This window comes from Apteryx mantelli, chromosome 9 (genome assembly GCF_036417845.1).
Source record: "Apteryx mantelli isolate bAptMan1 chromosome 9, bAptMan1.hap1, whole genome shotgun sequence".
Classification (NCBI taxonomy): domain Eukaryota; kingdom Metazoa; phylum Chordata; class Aves; order Apterygiformes; family Apterygidae; genus Apteryx; species Apteryx mantelli.
In genome coordinates, this window is record NC_089986.1 from 28,320,383 (window position 1) to 28,340,549 (window position 20,167).

At 50.9% G+C, this 20,167-nt stretch overlaps 1 protein-coding gene across 3 annotated transcripts in view; it reads right to left on the bottom strand.

Moving 5' to 3' along the window:
• The window catches only part of INPP5D (inositol polyphosphate-5-phosphatase D), a 53,717-nt gene that overhangs the window by 15,524 nt on the left and 18,026 nt on the right, over positions 1-20,167 (bottom strand). For all 3 annotated transcript variants that reach the window (XM_067302019.1, XM_067302017.1, XM_067302016.1), the window contains exons 3-12: positions 13,561-13,711; positions 11,299-11,470; positions 10,106-10,246; positions 5,019-5,106; positions 4,167-4,247; positions 3,906-3,977; positions 3,505-3,628; positions 2,299-2,405; positions 1,669-1,771; positions 633-829 (exon numbers count right to left, since the gene is read on the bottom strand). In XM_067302019.1, the coding sequence (XP_067158120.1) occupies positions 633-829; positions 1,669-1,771; positions 2,299-2,405; positions 3,505-3,628; positions 3,906-3,977; positions 4,167-4,247; positions 5,019-5,106; positions 10,106-10,246; positions 11,299-11,470; positions 13,561-13,711 (1,236 nt within the window). The remainder of the gene's footprint in view (positions 1-632; positions 830-1,668; positions 1,772-2,298; positions 2,406-3,504; positions 3,629-3,905; positions 3,978-4,166; positions 4,248-5,018; positions 5,107-10,105; positions 10,247-11,298; positions 11,471-13,560; positions 13,712-20,167) is intronic.

Below are 20,167 nucleotides of genomic sequence, written 5' to 3' on the forward strand. Positions count from 1 at the left end.
CTATTTTCTGGTGCTGTTTTCTGTTTAATCCTTGGATTGCCTTGCTTGCACAAAATATGTTTCCCAGTCACCAGGAGAGTCATTAATATAAGCCCTGCTTTCCTGTGGCCTTCCAGATATTTGTTTCTTAATATCACTGAAACTCAGTAATGGCCAAACCTGGTCTTAATGGGGTTTAGTCTTTTTTATGATTGTGCCTATGTGCTGTCACACCCTAATTTAGACACGCAATAGCCTAGGCTGACACGTAGGTTACAGAGTTTTACAATCACATTCTTTGTGAAGGACATTCACATGGTCAGAGCATCACCACCATCTGAGTCAGGTGCTCAGCATCTGTCCTTCGCTCCTGGCCAGGCAGGCAGGGCAGCTGCGTGGCAGGATCCACGTCTGGGCAGTGGGGAGGGCACTGCCCACAGCAATAGGCCCATCTAGCCAGCTCCGGGGGAGGATCTCGGAGTCCACAAGCAGATTCAGTTTGTTATCCCTCAAACAAGGCAATGACAATAAGGGGAGGGAAGGGGAGGAGGTGTGGGCAAAAGGCCATTTAATCCTCTGTCTCTCTTCTTTGCACCAGATATGCTCTCCTCATATCTCTGAGTTATGTGCAAATAGCTGGAAAACCCCCTCACCACTTTGAAGCTGATGCTGGTGATTTCTTGCAGGGATTGCCTCAGGGTCTCCAGCCACTCCTTCTCCCCTTGGGGATCCTCCTGCGTGCCGATTACATAGATGTCATGGGGAATGTAGTCAGCAGTGTCATCCCGGGTCTTCCCCTGCCCCTTGGAAAGAAACCAGGAGGTGATCTTCTTTGGGGGAGGTGCAGCACCTTTTATTAACAAATCCAACACCAAAGTAAGTCAGAGTATGTTCAGTCAAACCCAGGATATAGACAACGCACTTACACACGCATGGGGATGGAAATAATAGGCTTCGTATTCGCTTTGTCCTGTAGCAGTTTCCTAGCAGTCTTGTATGTAGCAGCAGCGCAGACTATTCTAAGGTACCAGCGACGTTAACCCCTTTGCTCTGACCACCTTCCTCTGCTTCGTTAGTGTACCGAGGCCATGGCTAGCCAGGTATAAAGGTAGGAACCGCGTTTTTGGTGTGCCACTGCCTTTACCTTACCCCTTTACTGTTGGTGAGCACAGACAGCTCAGTGCGCAGCGGCTGAACCAGACCTTTCTCCCAAAATGTGAAAAATAGCTTTAGTTCTGCTGTTCCACTGTCCTCAACTATTCCTTGCCCCCCGCTCTGAATATCCCAGCTACTCAGTTCTCTTCCCAGACTGGATGTGAACAGTCTCTAGACAGGTTCGGAAGCAGCTGATGTGCAGTTATTTGGCATGCTCCTGCCCTCTCTGCAAGGTGGAGGGCACCGTGGACTGCTGCACCAGCTTTGTGCTAGCCATGATTTCCCATCAATGGAGAAATCCTTCAGCACCCATCAGGGCCAACTTTATGGTCCTTTGACTGGAACCATGAAAAGTGCCAAACCACACGCAAGAATAAGCCTAGTGAGCGGCTGCCCCTGCCCCAGTGGAAGACAACCCTGGCGTACAGATCTGCTCCTGAACAAACACAGTATCTGGAGCTGGTCAGGACAGGTGAGCACAGGACATTTTGGCAAGTGTCTGGAGGGATGCCCATGTCAGAAGTGAGCCCCTACCCATATTCCAGGTCCCAATGAAGATGGTGATCATATCAGGCTCTGGTTGCTCAGAGTGTTTATTCTTCATCTGCTGCAGAAGTTGGCAGAACCCTTCTCTCTTCTAACAGGGAAGAGCAGAGACAATTAATAAGCTGATTAACTCCACCAACACGACCTCTTGAAAAACTAGCTGAACCAGGAAACACACTTGAAGGGCAGATCAGCTCTCCATTAGCCTGAGGCCTTCAAAGATGCTGTCTTTCCTGCGGTACTTTCTTAGGCACTTAGGTTGTGCATTACTTTAATTAATGTGCTGAGCTGGAAAGCCTAGACTTTCCTCTTGTTTGCACGCACCTTTTCGCAACTGCCCTTTCTTCAGACTCTTTCCTGCCTCTCTCACTGCTCGCTGACATGCTGTCCTCCTGCCTCAGTGACAGCACCTGGCTATATTTGCCCTCTCCAGCGTCTTCCTTTACACAGTACACTTGTTTATTTCCTGGCTGTTTCCAGAGCAAAGGAGAGATTTCACTACTGCAAAGCCAGCCACCATCCTTCAGCAGTTCCTCCTTCTCCAGAGGAATGCCCTTTGTAGCCCTCCCACCCAGGTACCTGCTTCAGGTTGGTAGGAAGAAAATGCTGCGTACGTACCTTGGAATCAGAAAAAACATATTCCTTCCGCTGCGTTTTTTCTTTTTCTGTTTCCAGCACAATCACCAGTTTGTTAGGGACCTTCTGGGACTTGATAAGCTGCAAGACTAAGCAAAGACTGGGTGTCATGAGCTGTAGTCGCTGAAACTAGAATCCCACCAAAACTAACAGGACGCTGCGCTCAGGTGCAGGACTTGTACAGTCTTCTACATCAGAGGCTCCCTTTGCCCTGCCTAGCTACATTTTAGTGTTGCTTAGTCCTGTTCCCCGTAGGAATACATTTGGACTCTGAAATGCAGAAGGCCCCCAAAACTCCTTCTGCCTGGAGCTTTTGTCCATATCAAGCCCTGCAGTCTGAAGTGAAGCCTTGACTTCCTACAGGCAATCTCTCCTCTCTGTGTCCTGAGCCAGCCTACGTATATTCCTTCGCCGTCTGTGAAAGAGCAAGTAGAACCTCATTTGACGGTAAAGGTGATTCCTCCCTGTCTGAAATAGCAGCTAAGCAATTATGAAAACCAGCTGGAGGAAGCCACCGATGAAAGCTATTTTTTTCAGTCACTGCCAGCAATAGGTCATTTTCCTAGTGCGGAGAGAGGCATAGGGCATAGTTTGCACTCTACTAAATCCTAATGTGCTTGGCAGTGGGGTTCATAGAAAAGTTGGAATAGGAAAAAAAAATACTCCGGAGAAATCTTCGGAGAGCTGCCTGTCCAGGCACATCATAGAGACAAAGGGAAACTGTTTGAACTGGGCCTTCACAGATCACAGCTAGCATTGCTCATCAGTACAGTTATTGGCTCATATGTAAAAACAAAAATCAAGGGGAATTTCACTGAAGAATTTTACTGAAACTGAGTATCTGGCTTCTTACCATCAAAAGCCGTCACTGACGTTAACATGTTCCTGCAAAATGTTTCTTTCCTGTGACACTGCACTTCAGTAGAAAAGGAGTTTATTGCAACCAGCTCTGAGGGAAATCTATCAAGACCTGCTCCTTTCCTCGCATTTACCCCAGTATCGATTCCCTGCTTTCTGCAGACTGCTTTGGGGCAGGCAGTCAAGACTGACCGGAGGCTCACACAACACCTGGGGTCTGGCAGACGCACTCTGTACCAAACCTCGTGCCCCCGGGGCCAGAGGGAACCCCTCCCCATCGTCCGCGGGACTAAGGGTCTCGTTCAGCATTTGTGACCTTAAGCATCTTACTTTTCTTGTGAGTATAAAACTTGTCTTCTGGACCATCCTTAGCTCTCTTGATAATCAGTTTTCCCATTTCCACATCAACTTTGAGATGTATTTTTGAGAAAATTCCTAAGGAGTCTGCTTTCACCTATCGGAAAACAGAGAATTTTCATAAGCCAGCTTCTACACTTCAGTCACATGTATTATGAAAAGCAACACTTGACTGAATTCGTGGACACATATTGTCATTGCCAATCCCACTAGACATCTCTTGAACGTTTGCACGGTGCTAAACAACACCCAGGAATAGCTGTGTTATCTCTGTGACAGCATAGCAGAGTTCCCAGCAAGTGAGATACTGAGGTATATTTGCGTTTACTGTCCTTCCGCATTGTGATAAGCTTTGTTAAATGAGTAATATTTACCTCAAAGGTGACAGGGGGGATGAGGGAGCGCCGGTGTGTTGAATCAGGACCTTCAATCAACAGTGTTTTCACCTGTAAAAGAATTCACGCGTACCGATTTGTATTTGGTGATTCCACACTACCTTGAGAGTAATAAAGGCAGAGCAAAGAAGACTTATTGTGGCAGAGAACTGCGCTGATGATGAACAAGAGGCATACGATGAGCGTAACTAGAGGCAAAGGAAGACGACAAGGTAATATAAAATAGCTATAAAACACTACCTTTTCTTCAATGGAGGACAGCAAAGAAATCAGCTGATTGAGTTTCAGTACAATATTGACTGGACTAGCTTCACCAAGCATCTGATATCCACGACATAGAAACAAAGAGAGAGAGATGCATAATTACCAAACCCGCAGAGCCCGGCCCGGAAGCGCCGCAGTCTTGCCCCATGCCCACCCCTCACACCCAGCAAGGAGCAGCAACGGTGCCTCTGCCACTCCGATCTGAAATGGGCGGCATAAGAGCACAGGGTCTGGCTGAACATGCAGAAATACGGGTGGGTGGAAGGGCAAATATGCAAACCTTGTCCATCGGTTAGAAGCAGCTAGACATGCAAAGGAGTTAGCTTGCTGCTTAGAAGATGGGTTTGCATGCACAGGTCCAGGGTTCAAGACACAGAAGTCCTGGGCTGCTGGTTTGCGGGGCTACTGGCAGGAAGAGGTAGGTCACGGGACTCAGGTGGGCTGAGGGAAGGAAGGTTTTAGCAGGGAAACATCCTGGCCTGAAGCTTATGGAAAGACAAATGTGCAGTTCCAGCCCACAGGCTGAGAGAAGACGGGGGGACAAAAGCCCTAGGGCAGGTTGCTGCATCTTCCTTCTGGGGCGGGAAGGAGAAGCAGGCAGAGAGGACTATGGGGTAACTGAAACTGTGGAGATGCAACTCACTGTGTGCCCTCTGCACTGAAGCCAGAAAGAGGCTAAAAAGAACAAAAGCGGTGACTGATCACCTAAACTCCACCAGTCCCAGCTGTGCAACAAGAAGAGAGCAGAGCCTCCCCGCTGCCCTTTCCTGTGCGGACAGCCACTCATGTTCCTCTTTGTTCCCCTTTCCCACCTTCCGGCTGACTTACTTGTGAGCGCTGATGGATCCCAGGGTGCAGCTGCTGTTCAAACACCTTCTGGATGGACTCCAGAGATGGGAGAGTCCGAGAGGCTTCACTGGGAACAGAGACACGGCAGAGGTCTAAGGCTGTGGTCAGGTCTGTGGGTAGGTTGGCACGTGGCCTCTTTGGACAAAGCAGCGCAGCAGTGACTGCAGGCGTGCAACCCCACCGGGGCCTGCTCTCACCATGTGCTGTGCTCTTGTCCCCTAATGCTTACCACCCTCTCAGCTGGTGGAATGGGAGGTGAGAGCGTTTCTCAGCTGACTCAGTGCAGAGTGCCTTAGCTGTACTGCTGGTGAAGGCAGCTTTGAGTTAGGCCCCTGGCTTTGCCTTGCTGAGGCATAGACCTACTTCTGGTTTTGCTTTGGAGATGGTAACTTCTTAAATCTCCCTGGAAAGATGTCCCAGTCTGGGCCAAAGCAGAGAACACTCAGCATCAAGCCAACTATGCCAACTCATAGATCAAAGCATACTCAAAAGCCTCAAAGGCCGGCAAAGTTTGGTGCCTATGAATGCCCCAGCAGTTGGAGCGGCTTCGTTTAGCTCAGTCCTTGCAGCTGCTGAGGCTGCCGCAGGATGCTGGGGACACTGGGCTAAGAGGAAATTAATTTCTAGACTTTTCGACTCACATGACAGAGAGGTGCTGGGCGCAGCGAGGGGGCGGAAGAGCCAGCCTTTAATCTCTTGAACTGGAACCTCTTGCAGGTTACAATGAGATTCCTTTAACATTTCCAAATTAGATTCCACAGGATGCTCATTTGTCAAAATGCTGTTGTATGAATTTGGCACAGAAGCAGCACTCTGCTAATGACAAGACTTATCACGGAAAGAGCAGCCAGGGAGCGCAGGTCAAAAGGAAGGTGATGGTGGGGAGCCGCGCTAGGATGCTTGCATTGTGCCTCGTCAACAGTGGCTATTAATGATTTCCCTCACTTTCCTCCGTCTGAATGGACCGGATTTTACTCCCTGTTTCTTGGGGAAATTGCTCCAAAGTGAAAGTATGTCTAATAGTCTGAAGATTAGATATTTGTCTAGACGCTGAACCACGGGTGATTAATTGCCTAAATTAAGCACTCACGTTTGAAATTTCACTCTAAGAGACTCACCACAGGGCACATACAAGTACAAGACACAGGTAGGAATCCGGATCTGCTGAACTTAGTCCTGTTACACCACAGTTCGGCTTTGGATCAACTAGGGCAAATGTTGCTGCAAACGGCTGTGGCCCCAGACCCAAGACTCCCGTTGATTTCTATGGCCGTGGAGTCAGGCCCCAGGAGGTTGCAAGGCAGTTGCAGGAGCATTAGGTGAAATTCAGTTTGACAAGAATGATGGGATATTTTCTGTGACACAGACTACAGGACATATAGCCCATCTCTCAAAAACACAGAGCAGCAGCTGCCTGAACCAGTTCAGAAAAGATTTCTCTTGGGAAAACTGCCCTCTATTTACTGTACAGTGCAATCTGTAACATGCATGTCTGTCTGGAGGAAGAGCATCTGCAGGCGTTCAAACTCAACAAAACCACAAAGTGGTTTTAATTGCATTTTTAACTCCTTTTGTTTTCTTCTCTTGATAGTATGAAGGAAATATATGTAGTGGCCTTCATCGAAGCGTCAGAAACCTCTGTGTCCACATAGGATTGCACAAGTGTGGGTATCAGAAGTGCTTGGAAAAGCTGCTTTAAAAGCTCCGTGTGGAAATTATCCAGACGGGGAGAACAAACAAGAGCATGCAGAGCAGTGATCAATGACCAAATGACAGCTTCGGAGAGCAGCAGGCTGAATAGGTCGCTGAATAGGTTTCACCTAAAGCTGTTAGGAAACCCTGAGCAAAGTCCACTCGCGTGGGTTGTCCCCACTCTGGGTGCACTGGCACCAAGCTCCCCATGAGTCAGCTTCACAGCCCCTAGAGGATTCCCCTGACTAGGGGAAATCTTGTATGCCAACTTTTTTTAGCAGCGAATGCTTCACAGAAGCACCCATCAGCCTTGCAAGTCTCTGCTTTGTTCCATTTTTAGTGCATGAGCTGTCAAAGTGACTAGCCTCTGCCGGCAGTGGTTGTCCTGTCCCCTGGGCTCCCACAGGAAGATGTGACGTGGCTGCTCTCACCCCTTTGGCCACACTTGCCGACCGCAGCTGGCCCTCGAAGGTGGTGGCAGCTTCCAGCGCAGTTAAAAGCAGCTTTCCATCTGTGTAATCTGGGGTTTGGCCCTTGCTGAATTAATCACAGATCAGTGGTGAGGAAGGGGGTGAGGGGACGAGATCACGGCAGGTTGCGCTCCCCGTCTGCTGTGACCCGGCTGTGCTCGAGCTCCTCAGTCCAAAATGAGGCCTGCACCTGCCCGTGAATAATGCATGCACTGCAGAAGGGACACACTGTTCGCAGACAACTGGTCCAACTCTTCTCCCACCCTCATGGTGTGCTTTAAGCTATTTTCTTCTCTCCTAACAGTTGCATACTGGAACAGGTTGTCCACAGAGGCTGTAGAGGCTCCATCCTTGGAGATGTTCAAAACCCGACTGGACACGGTCCTGGGCAGCCTGCTCTAGGTAACCCTGCTTGAGCCCGGGGTTGGACCAGATGGTCTCCAGAGGTGTCTGCCAACCCCAACCACTGTGTGACTCTGTGAAGCACTGCAGCAAAGGAACAGCTCCAGTACGTGTCCTCTCTACCCTGCCAACGCTGGCAGTCCCTGCTTACCCCCAGCCTGATACCGAAACAGAGCTGAGTCAGCCAAAGGGCGCAGGGATGCCCAGCTTTCACAGTGACGGCAGCATCCTTTGGGTGTGAGAGTAACCCTGAAAGAAGGCACTGCTGGGCTCTGGGAGGCTGGAAGAAGCCAGAATACAGCGCTGCACAAAGACTGCGACTCACACAAATCTGCACGGCTCACGAAGAGCCAGGGCCAGCTCAGCCACGGCGAGTGTCCACGTGCGCACTCTGAACCCACAGCAATGACAGCTTGAAGGAGCTTAGACGCCAGTGAAAGGGCTCCAACTGTGCCAGTTAACAATTTGTGTTGGTTTTCTACCTATTCCCAAATATTGTGAAAATAAAGAAATTGAACGTTGTTAAGAAGAACAGGACACAGCCATGGAGAAGCAACCAATGAACTACCTGTACATTCAGCTGGAATCTCTGCACAGCCTGAAGAAAGCTGAGGTAAATAAAAACCAAATTTAGGTCATGCCACTGACTAAATTTGAGTTCAGCAGTCTGATAAGGGAAGTGAGCTAAAAGTGCAGACAATCCCAGAGACTCAGGAGACTGCAGAAAACAGTTAAATGCCAAAGCCTCTCACTATTAACCAGTACAAGCCAAATGAGTAGTTTGGCTGGACAGTGCTGATTCATGGGACAATCCAAAGGGCAAGGGAGAGCTTCACCAGAGAAACCTGACTGAGACCGAAACCAGAGAAAGAAGAAAGAGCCTGCAGTTGTTGGACCGTCACCAAAAAATCGAGAAGGCAGCTTCATCTAGCTGAAATAAGACAGAACCGCATAAGGACAAACATTTCCATAACTACATGCGGCCACTGGAAGGGCACTGGGCAGGCAGCTTGTCCTTTCCCGGGTCTGCGGTGCTGCCGTGCCCCTGTGCTCAGCAGACTTGCAGAAGAAGTGGCCCAGCTCTGTTCTGTGCTGACAGTGCCCAGTCACCAAAAATCCTCCAGGAAACCCAGAAATGTAAAAGGTGCCTTGGTGTTTGGGAGGATTATGTACCTGTAGCCTCTCCTTCCTTCATACCGTCCTACATACATTTATGAGGAACAGGGTAACAAACCCCGATAAGGTAAAGTAGAATAATAAGTGGGAAATGGAAAAAGCCAGCCGTCATGAGAACAGAAGTACCGGAGATATTTTAGTAACACAAAACTCTCACTTGTGATTTCATTAGATCTTGGTTTCCATTACTGAGGCTTATTCTTAGCTAGACACCTGGGTCTCCCCCACCGGGGGCGTAGAGAAACAAAACCCTCTGGCAGGGCGCAGAAGAAGAAGGGCAGTTCTTTGCACACCTGGTTCTTAGTCCTGCCAGGGGCTCATCTGGAGGAGGCTGGCGGCTGGCAGAAGGGAGGAAGAGCAGGGCCACATGCGCCTAGCCCTTTGCCTGGTAAAATGTATAGTGACCACAGGCCCAGGGGAGCGATTGCGGTCTCAAGCAGCTGAGGACCTCGCTCGCTCCCTGCCTCCCATGTGTGGGTTAATGCTAAGCAAATCAGCAGCATCCACCTCTTGCTTTTCTTCTGCCTCGGTGAGCTCTAGGGGTGCAAGACCATGCCAGTAGCACTACCAGCTTCACTTCTAAATATCCTGGAGAGAAGGATATTGCAAGCCATGGAAACAACTGTGGAAGTATGGGCCCTCTGCCATAGAGTGCTTTCCCTCAGATCTTTGCAAAAGTGTGGGCTAACCTTGTTTGCTTAAAAGTAGCAAGGGGGGAAATCACATTTTTCCACCACAGAAAATACGGGGAACTCAGCAAGGTTTTAGTTCCCTACTGGAGTTTTCCTGTTTGGGGCCAGGAAGGGCTACAGATAGGAAACGTAAAAATTGTAGACCCTAGGCTGGTTTGTCTTATTATTTGAGCTGGACTCCTCTACTGACAACAGTGAAATCGCTCCAGGTTCACAGTGCTTCAGTGGGAAGGAGAATCAGTGTTTAAAACACAGCTATACACCAATATGTGCTTGTTTCCATAAACGACTTGTGCTTGACGATTCTGTGGGTGTCATCTATGCATTACCAAATTATGCAGTTAATCGGTTAGTGCATTTTTTTGCTTTGTTTCTTTCTAAACAAAGCATAAAAAATACTCCATCAACTGAAACCACCTACAGGGAAACTTCACTGTCAGAGCTGTGTCTTTTACATGGATTTCACATCTTTGGACCAGAATCACAGGTCATGAGATCCAAATATACCTTTTTTTGAGGGTAAGCAGATTTACTATGCCAGAAATGCAGGCTCTGAATGCCTGCACGTGGCACCTACATTGGACTGCAGTGTTATAGCATTATACTGGCATCTCTGAAAATCAGCTCTGGTTACCTGAAGAGCCCTTTGCAAAGATGTGTAAGTAGTTTCTTCAGCTGTGGAAGGTTGGTTGAGCCAGTCTGCACCATCTCAAAATCACTGGTGATATGAACTCGCAGGTAATCCTGGATGAGTTTAAGATGCTCGTCAGAGACACTGTGGAAGAGATAGACAGGTCAGAAACCAATTCCTCTCTGCGTTCCCAAATATCAGCCAGCTTTGTTATTTTTTCTGAAACCTCCACAGCCAGCCCGGACAGACGGGGGGCAGTTTGCCTTGGTTTTCAGTGTAAATATGCAGTTCTCAGAATTGGCCTGTGGCTCCCCCACCACAGCGCTGACACCTTCTCCTCCGTCTCCCTGCCCCTAAATCCTCTCCTCCTGGGCTGCTGAGCTGTCACTCCAGGGGAGGTCTCGCAGTGCCCGGCCTCGCCAGGGCCGCGGCGGGACCGTTAGCCTTGGCAGGAAAAGCCGGGCTGCTGGGAGGCAGCTAGGAGTCAGCAGCTTGGGGGCTCGAGGGAGATGAAAACTCGCTGTCGTGGGCTGTCCCTTGGCCTGACAAATGCAGAAAGTCCCACCTGGCTGCTCAGCAGATGAAATGGCGCAGGCAGCTCACCGCAACCGCATTTCTCCCAGTCTGCCAGCTGCTAGCGGGCCACCGCGACAGGACCGGTGCTGCCACTGCTCGCTCTCTCGGCCGCCCGCGCTCTGCCCACGGCCAGCCCTTCCGAGTTTTTTAGCTTTGCAGATCTGGTCACGAAATGTTATGCAGATTTCTCTAAGGCTTCAGTGGGCGTCCACGCAGCTCATACGTGGGACAGTATGAGTGAGGCCTGCGGCTGGAGTAAATCAGTATGTGCACCTGGAAATCCACACACCACTTTACCCTCCTGATACAATCTGTGGTTTAGGTACACAGCCAGCAGGCCAGGTTCTCTCAGATATTACCACGGCTTACATTAGAAAACTACACCTCAGTGCAGAAACTCAATCACTGGTTTTACACTTCAAGAAAGTCTTTTTTCTAGCCCTCCGTAAGGATTAGCCAACGCACTGTAGGTCTGATTCTGTTCTCCGTGCGGTGATACAAATGAGGGAGGAGCTGGGCTGCAATCAAATAGGTGCTCAGCCGCCCCCGACCAGAGAGCCCAGGAAAGCGCAGAGCTGGCCTGAAGGGGGATCCGGCCGCCCCGTGACGGCCAGTCTCACCTGCTTGTGTCCTGACACTGCAGTCGCTGGAGTAGTGTCTCAGGAAGGAACAGTTTGTTAACGTCTGCCACCCTGGAGGTTTCAGGGAGAGGAGGCACCTCCTTCGCGTCGCTGCTCGGCAATGCCACGGGGATGTTGCGGGGAGGCAGGCTAGGCGGCACGGGAACCAGGTCTGGCAGGGAGGAAGGGAAAGGCGCAGTCACCCCAGCACGGCGATGGGACCACGTTTCCCCTTCACGCCCGGGCAGGGCAGCGGCAGCCACAGGCAGCCCCCCCTTCTGAGGGACCTCCCATTTCGCAGCTGGGAAGATCAGGGCGGGATACTGGCCCACCCCTGTCCTCCGGGAAGTCGGTGGTGTGAGACCAGCGGGCTGAGCTGCCGGGCTTGGAGCTCACGTGCAATCAGCACGTGCCCCCGGCTTGCAGCCTGGCCTCATCCAAGTAACTTCAATCGCTCCATCTGCAGAGCAGCTATGAAGGTTAATTAGTTACTTTGAATATAATGCTTTGGAAACATGGCTGTACCTCATCCATATCATTATCGTTATCACTGAGATCTGCTGCTGGGGCAGAATGGATGGAGGGGCATGACGGAAAGAGCACAAGAAGCTGCTAATGGAAAGAAGTGGACAGCTAAAGTAAGCAAATATAGATGGAGAAAAAATACTCTATAATCCAGCACAACAGGGTTGAGTCTCCTGCTTCGTCCTGTGGGCATCAAGCAGGGAGCTCAAAGTGCTCCCTGCCCTTTCCGAGCCCTGCTGTTATGCTTTTCAGCCTGCTACCCCTCCTGCCCTGGGAGAGACGTGGGGTCGTCTCCACCTAACCCAACCACGGTTGCCTTTCCTTCCACGCCTGCTGCTCCAGCACTTTCTTACACCTGTCATATGTGGCTGGTTGAGTTGTGCGGTTTTGTCTGGCTGTTTTTTAAAGGTGGAATTTTCATTAGAAAAAAGAAGAGCATAATCCTGGTCCATTTCTCCTGGGCAAAAGCTGTGACTCACAGAGCCACCGCAGCCATGAGCAATGGCACGGCTGGGCGGCGCGTCTGCGGTTTATTGGGTGCTCAGCTCCTGGCGCCTCAGCAATTCCACGCGCAAGCCACCCAGACACCTATAGGCCCTACACGGCTCCAGGAGGATGGTGCCAAAGTGCCTTACAAAATTCAATTCTGTATGTGAATGGCCCAGCCCAAGAGCTAACATTTCTCCACCTAAAGGCTCTTTATCTTGGCTAGAACTTCATTCCCTGCTCCTCGCCTCTTTGCTTATTATTTTTGCTGTACTCCCCTCCTCCTCCGTGAGAGCAGGAGATTTGGTGCAGCTGGCCAAAAATCAGGAACATCTTTCCTGAGCAGCTTTGCAAAATTTTGTTCTGTTTCTTTGTGAGAATTTCATATGAAAATCTTCCAGCTCCCATTAGAGATCCATTGGATTGTGCAAAAATATACAGGAACATCTGCTTTAGTGCAGATGCCTGTCTGTCTGTCACAGGGACTATGTCCTTCAGACAAGTTTTATTGTAATGCTCAACATTTCCGGACAGACATCAGAAAGGATGGCTCTGTGGGCATGACTCTTCCCTGGGATTTAGGAGAGCAATGACAAATCCAAGGGATGATCCAGGAAAAATCCAAGGAATGATCCAAGACCACTCAGCGTCAAGACCCCCCCGTGACATTTCACGTAAAATAGTTGGGATAACGCCAATCACACGTCTTCATCCTCTGCCCACCTCCGTAGGCACAGTCTGGTTACCACTGTTAGAAACCTCCTCTGTGTCGGAGCAGATGAGGGGGCCTGAGTTTCAGATAGCCCAAGACTCACCGTGGCTGCAGGCACATGGTGCTGCAGACACCCATGTTTGAGTCTCCAAGGGAGCATCTGCACCACTGAGACAGGCAGACCATGCTCCCTCTGCCCACCGGGACCCCACAGGTGCAAGCGCAGGGAGAGGGGTGCAGAGGCATGTGAGATGGCTGGACACACACTAGCTTGGGTCCAGATGAAGATTAGCCAGCCCTTTACCTGAGATGACGTACTCGCAGAGAGCCCCAACATTTTGCCTCAGGTGAGCCAGTCTGGCGCCCCAGATGCGGTACTGCCCTGGGGCCATGGGGACCTACTGGCTCAAGGTCTTGCCTGCTCACATCTCTCTGTGCCCTGCTCCATTTTGTTGCACAATATGCTCAAATCCCCCCGCTTGCAGTCCAGAGTAAGCGTCAAGCATCCCAATCGCCAAGTCATTTTGCAGGTTTCTTACCAGCATCCTCTTCTGGTTCATCTGCTGCCTCCTCCTCTTCCCGCTGCACTGGATATTTGAGGTGCCACACCAGGCCCATGTTCTCCTGCTTGTAAAAGTCTATCAGTTCCTCCAAGTTCTCGAAATACTTCACGGGAACACCCTCTGATGCCTGAAACAACCCACAAAACACAGAGGTGGTTGTGGCCTGGGATCTCTCCTACCACAGAATTGTTGCTCCTCACAGGAGGAAAAACAAAGTCGGAGAGAGAGGAAAAACCCGCTCTCACTGTCCAGAGAAAGCCAGCCCAGCTCTTGCTGCCCATCTGACCACAGGCGCTGTGCAGAGCAGCTCCTGCAGTACAAACAGAAACAGATACGCAGGCACGTTCCAGCCGGCGTCAGCAAAAACGGCAACCTCAAAGATTCAGCGAAGCCAAATGGAAGAGCTCTCCTGTTTGATTCAGTGTGTTTGGCTTCAAAGCAAAGTCCTTCAAAACAAAGAATTCTCCAGGATTATTTTTTGCATTGCCTCTTTCACTGAGTGCAAAAACCCTGGACTATGTTATATTTTGTGGTATCACGGAAGAATTTTTCTGTGGAATTGCAAGATAAACATGGCTAAATCTAGATTTTAGAGTCCCTTCCAGGATTCAAAGGCTCAGAACCAGGTTCAAATGAAACAAGCTAGCAAGGCACTGTCACTGTCACAAAAAATATCCAGGTGAAGATTCAGGAAGCTGAGGCCCAGGACCCAACTAAGACTGTGAAGGCACCAGTCATGACGCTGAGCTTGCCAGCTGAATTTTGACTACAACTAAACCTGTTTCTGGCACAGCCCTGGCCACTAATATCAGGAAATAGATACTTGCAGATAGCAAATGCAGGAATAAGGTTTTTGAGGCTTCAGAGGCAAAGCTATAGAAAGATTTTATCTGCACATCTGAAGCCGCCATGAATGGCAAATCTGCCAGATTCACCAAGCAGGTGACCACCAAGCTGCCACCTCTGCAGTTGGCTTCTACCAGGGGCCCTACCAAGGGCAGAGAAATGATTTGTCATGGCTCTGCACAGCCTGATAGCCCTCCCGACCAGAAAGGAAAGAGCTGTGCATCACCTCCGAAACCGCATTATCCAAACCCAAGGCAATGGCAACACGCACAAGCAGCTCTGACCACCGTTCACAGGGTGTGCTCTTCCTGGCAGGGCGCACGCTTTCTTGATGATGGGTTTTCCCAGAGAAACCATCCCAGGAAGGCCCCGTCTACACATGCAGCAAAATGTCCTCAAGGAGCAGGGAAGAACTGTGCAGATTAGATGTCTTCCAGGCCCACAAGACAGTTTTTTACTGGCTTAAAAGAGAAGTACTAGGAACTATTTATATCTAGGGATATAGCAACAGCGGGTGCTCAAAAAGACCAGCAGCTCACACTATTAGCAGGCTCGATGTGAGCTATTTTATATGCACAAAGCTAGATTTTACACAGGAGACGTTTACCGTTTAGTTATTAAAACTTTGCCTGCAATTTGAAATAACTTGTTACGCAGCCAGACTTTGGACGTTCTGCCTCTGACTAAGGGCAGGCAGGATAGTTTCTCTTCTTTTTGGATTGCAATGATTGGCTGTAAAAATTAACATACATGAAATTTTAATGCAAATTTGAACAAGCTTATTTACCTGCTGTTTGTATTTGACTGATCTCTTATCATCTGTGAACTTCTTTTGTTTAAAAAGCAAATGTGGTAGAAACGAGATTAAACAGGAGTAATGCTGGTATAAGCCATAGCGAGCAGAATATAGGTAAATGTCCCAGCGTCAACAAGAGCTCTTTTAAATTTTTCTTAGAAGATAAAACCACAGGCCAAAAATTAGGACGATACTTTGAATACTGAACCACGTTTGAAGTCTTCAGCGACTTGCCATCAGAATACCTTTCCTTTTTAAGTACACCTACATGTCTTTAAAGGCACAGCAGGAAACATTTCCCTGCCAAAAGCGCACGACGTTTCCGAGAGCTCGCCTGCACAGCCTGCTTTTCAGTCTCCCAGGTGTTCCTGCATTTATCAAGGTTTATTATTCTGGCACAGTGGAAAATGTCGCATTCAGCATTAAGGCAGTGCTTGGGCAAACACGGGATTATATTTACGCGAGGCCAGAGGTGTTGAAACAAATTGCTGGTTAAAACATCAAGGAACGTAACGAGCGCAGGCCAGATCCTGCTCTCCGGATCACGCTGCATTTCTGCTGCCTTGACGAACAGCTTCTAATTTACACCAACGAATGCAAATGCTGCCTAGCCCTCCCGGACACTTCTGCTCTTTGGTGCCAGCTGTTAAGGCGCGGGATCTAGTCCGTCATAAGAAAGGATCCCAAGCCACGGCGTTGCGCTGGGGCAGAGCTGGAAGAGTTCGGCCAGTTGCTTCTCCCTCCCCGCAGTTTCTCTGCTCCGAAATCTCAGGTTGGGCAGTTCCCGCTCCGGCACAGCAGCCCTCCTGCGCCAGCACCGTCTCCCAGCCTTGTTCCTCCCCGAGCTCCTGCTCTCAGGGAGCCCGAGGGAAAACAGATCGCCCCGCGCGGCCCTTTCCAGGCCGAACGCAGCCTTGGCGTAAGCGGAGGAGAGGCTGAACTAGCACTTTTTGCTGCCAGGGATAGTTCAGCCTCTGAAACCGTCCCGGTCTCTGCGGCAACCAGAAGGAGAAACGTTTTGCAACAGGCCTCCTTCCTCTACCTCCTTGCGCTGCGTTGCAGCAGGGGACCGAAGCCCGCGGCCCAGCTCCAAGGCCCCGGCACGGAGGAGCCAGCTGCAGCACGCGTCCGAACGCCAGGCGCTACCCGTGATGCCGCCAAAGCCGCGCGGGAGCCTGAACGCAGAGGTCACCGGACCGTCCCCCCTCGTTTTCTTGGGTGTTGTAGCGACAGTGTGCAAGGACCTCGGCGAGGGAGGAAGCCCACGGGAAGGGCTGCGCCGCTGCGGCGCGAAGGACGCCCGGGGCGCTGTGAGCGGGAGCGGGAGCACGGGCTCCGCTCCGCTTCCCGCCGCCCCCGCCGCCTCCATCCGCCCAGCGACTATTTCCTGCGGGTTATTGCCGGAGAGATCGCGCTTTAATCGCGGCGCGGATTGTTTTAACGAAAGGTGGACGGCGAGTGTCGCCTCCAGGGCAGCGTGCCACATCCCCGGGAAGGCGCCCGCCCAGCGCACGGGACACCGGAGCCTGGCGGCGTGGCGGGCGCCGCGGCCGGACCTCGGCACCTTGCTGCTGCCGGCCGTAGCACGTGGGGAGGAAAAAGCGAAGGAACGAACGCAGAGCAGGGAACAAGCCGTAAAACGGCAGCACTGCGCGAAGGAAGCTGAGATGAGGGTGGATCGGAGACCGCAGGGCGATCTGACAGTGAGAAACTGCAGCAGAAAGAGCCTCCGTCTTTCTAGGACCTGTTAACGCGAGCGTCATATGAGACCCAGGAGGAAACTGCCCCCGTACTTGGTGCTGGGAGGCCTTATCTGGACCTCCGTGTCCAGGCTGGGGCACCAGTTTTTAAGGATGGTGCAAAAATATCGGAGTCCCCAGAAAGATGCCAAGGGCGGCAGAAGAGTTGGAAAACGTGATCTGCAAGGAGGGCGTGAAAGAGAAGGACAGGAACAGTCTAGCAAAGGGACAGCCCGGAGAGGACACGTGGCAGCCCCATGATTCCTAAATCCTCTTACAGAGGAGATGGCAATCAGCCGCGCTGCGAGTCCCGCCAGGGCGGCAGACGTGGCTGGCTTGCTTTGCGGCGCTGGGGATTTAGATTAGATCTCAGGACAACTTGCCAAACCCAAAGGCAGCGAGGGCCTGGAGCAGGCTGCGCGGAGGCTGCCGAGCCGCTGCCCCGGGGTGTCCACGCGCGGCGGCCGCCGCGGCCAGCCCGCGAGCTCCCGATCCTGCCTCTGCCCACGCGCGAGGCGGACGCCGGGCTCGGAGACCTCGCCAGACGTCTCGCGGCCGCGTCGCTCCGTGACTGCAGGACGCCCTCATCGGCTCTGCCTGCTTCCTCTGCCTCTCGACCCTGCTACGTCCTTGAAGAAGGCTGGTAAAGCCGAGCAAGACCTTGCTTTTCACCGTCAGCCCGGCCCCTTCGTGGGCTCTCACACCTTCCATCTATGTTTTCCACCTGCTTTCTGACTCCAGCCTTTTAGGCTGGGAAGCTGCTTTCCCACAGCGTGTCCCGGTGTCTCCCATCCTCCAGAAACTGTCCTCAGTCCTGCAGGCCCTCCCAGGCCCTGATTCCCCTTCCATCTTCTCTAAATTCACTGCACAACAGTTAAAAACCTTTAGCTATAGCCTGTTCCTGTGCTCACACCAAACGGGCTTCTGGGTTCCCCGTTCTGGGAAAACCGCTATTACTAAAGTCTTCAGTCACTGGTCTTTGGCTAAATCTTGCGATCCACTTTCCAAATCTGTCTACCTAAACTTTTCGACAGGTTTTAATACGGCCGATCATCTGCTCTTCCTTCATACCTGGCATGCAAACGCTACCAGGCAAAGTGCCACACCAGCCCAAGTCTCTTCTCCTTCGTCGGTGCCAAGCAATTGCATCCGGCCACCAAAACCCTTGGCAAAGATACTCCGGAGAGGGGTTTGCTGAGGAGCAGCTCTGAACACACCTTCAGGGAAGCTCGCAGGCGGGCCGTAGAGACGCAGGGTGAAAACGGATTACAAAGCTGCAAAGCCCAAGCTAAGGCAGGCAGGGAAGCGGTTAACTTGGGGTTCATCACAGCGGCTGTATAAATAGATGGCACAGGAAGTCTGGGGCCCTCAGAAGGAAGAGGAAGTGTTTTCCTTTCCTGAGCCAAGGCGCAAGGAGGAACTAGGAAACTGGTCATCTGGTTATATTGCTTAAGGCCAATCTTTTCGAACCACAGTGCCTTAAAACAGGTATTGAAATCCATATTTCGGCATTTCAGCAACAGTCAACGGGTTTGCAAAGTTAAAAAAGTCTTGCAATACCACTGATGTACACGGAGGCTGAAAATCAGGGCACTTCTAATTTGGTGCAAAATACTGGCAGGAACTTTTTTACTTTTAGATTTGAAAAAATCTTCTCAGGTTTCCCGGTTTGGAACAAACTTGTCTTGAGGACTGTCTGTTAGCGAGGGAATCTAGGTGGCATTTTTAAATCTCCTTTCAGCTCTCATTTAGGCAAGCTTTTCTATCTCGCTAAAGAGCTGAGCCTAATAGCCCAGAAATTGCTGCTCAATGATTTGCAAAGCATTTTCAAGCAACCTGGTTGGGTTTCAGTTTTGTTTTGTTCGAAAACATGTGTTATTTTTAGACCCAGTCCTGTGCTCTGCAATTTCGGGAGCGTTTCGCAGGAACGGCACCGCAGACAGGAATCACAGCTGGGAGAAACAGCCGCTTCCCAAAATAGGAGCCGCCCAGAAACGTAGGCTGCTCGGAGCGCCAGGAAGAACGCGGGGCTGAGCGGGGGGCGCGAAGGCAGGGGCGCAGCGGGGCGGCCGGCCAGCACGGGCATCCCGTGCCCGCCCCGACTTCGGGAAGCGGTGGGAAGCCGGAGCCGCTGGGGCTGGGTGGTGGGTCCCTGCGAGCGAGGGGCGCCCGGCGGCAGCGGGACCCGGCGCGACGGGAGAGGCGACGGGAGGCATCTGCGGGCAGCTGGAGCAGTGCCTCCCCATCCGCAAAAAAACCGCCCGCGTTTTGGGGAGAAAGGCACGGTTCAGAGCGCCGTTGTGAGTCAGAGAGAACCGAAAGCGAACGGTCACCGTCCCTCGGGAGCCGGGAGGCGGCGGAGGCTGCTCTTGTCTCTTTCTGCACATACGGTTTGCCCTGATGCGCCGGTTCGCTTATTCACATCACTTCTGCTACTGCGGCCCTTTACATTTAAGACACTGGGTGAAAATCATGGAGATCGGAGACGCTGGGGAAAGAGGTTCTGAAAGAGGCAATTATTGATAGAAGGCAGCAAGAAACTGCAATTTAGTAACAACTAAGTATGCATTACTTCTAGCTTGTGTTCCTGGGTAAGAATCAGACATCGCAAACAAAAAACTAAGTTAAAAGAAGGGCGAAAAAAATGAAGAAAATTACCATGTTGTCAAGCCTATAAAACTCCCTCTGTTCCTAAAAAGTAACTGAGGGACGTGGTTGCATATTGCCTCTGCCACAAGCTCTCTTTCTTTAAGCACAATACTGACTTAAGAGACACTGTACATGAATGACTGGCACTGCATCACAATTCCTTCTTTATTATTCGTATAAAAAATGGGAAAGCTAAAGAATTTTTGCTCTTTTTCATACTGCTGTGCACAGAATATTTGTTCAAGTTCAGCACCCTACTTGCTTGCTTGAAATATGTGCACGAAATACGAATCCTATTACTGATAGCTGGAAACAGGTCGACCGGGTACAAACAAGCATTTTTGCCTTCGTTGCTAACAGGGCAGGAGGGCAAATCCTGAGTTCACCTCCAAATTGCCTGATACAGCGTAAATCTAGATTAAAACCTGAAGTATTTCTTGACCCAATTATTTAATTTCAAATGCTCAACACTTTCTAGATACAGAACGGGAACCCAGTTTGAGTTAATCTTGAAAAGATCCTGACTGCCAGATCTGCCCCTTCTGTCCCCGCA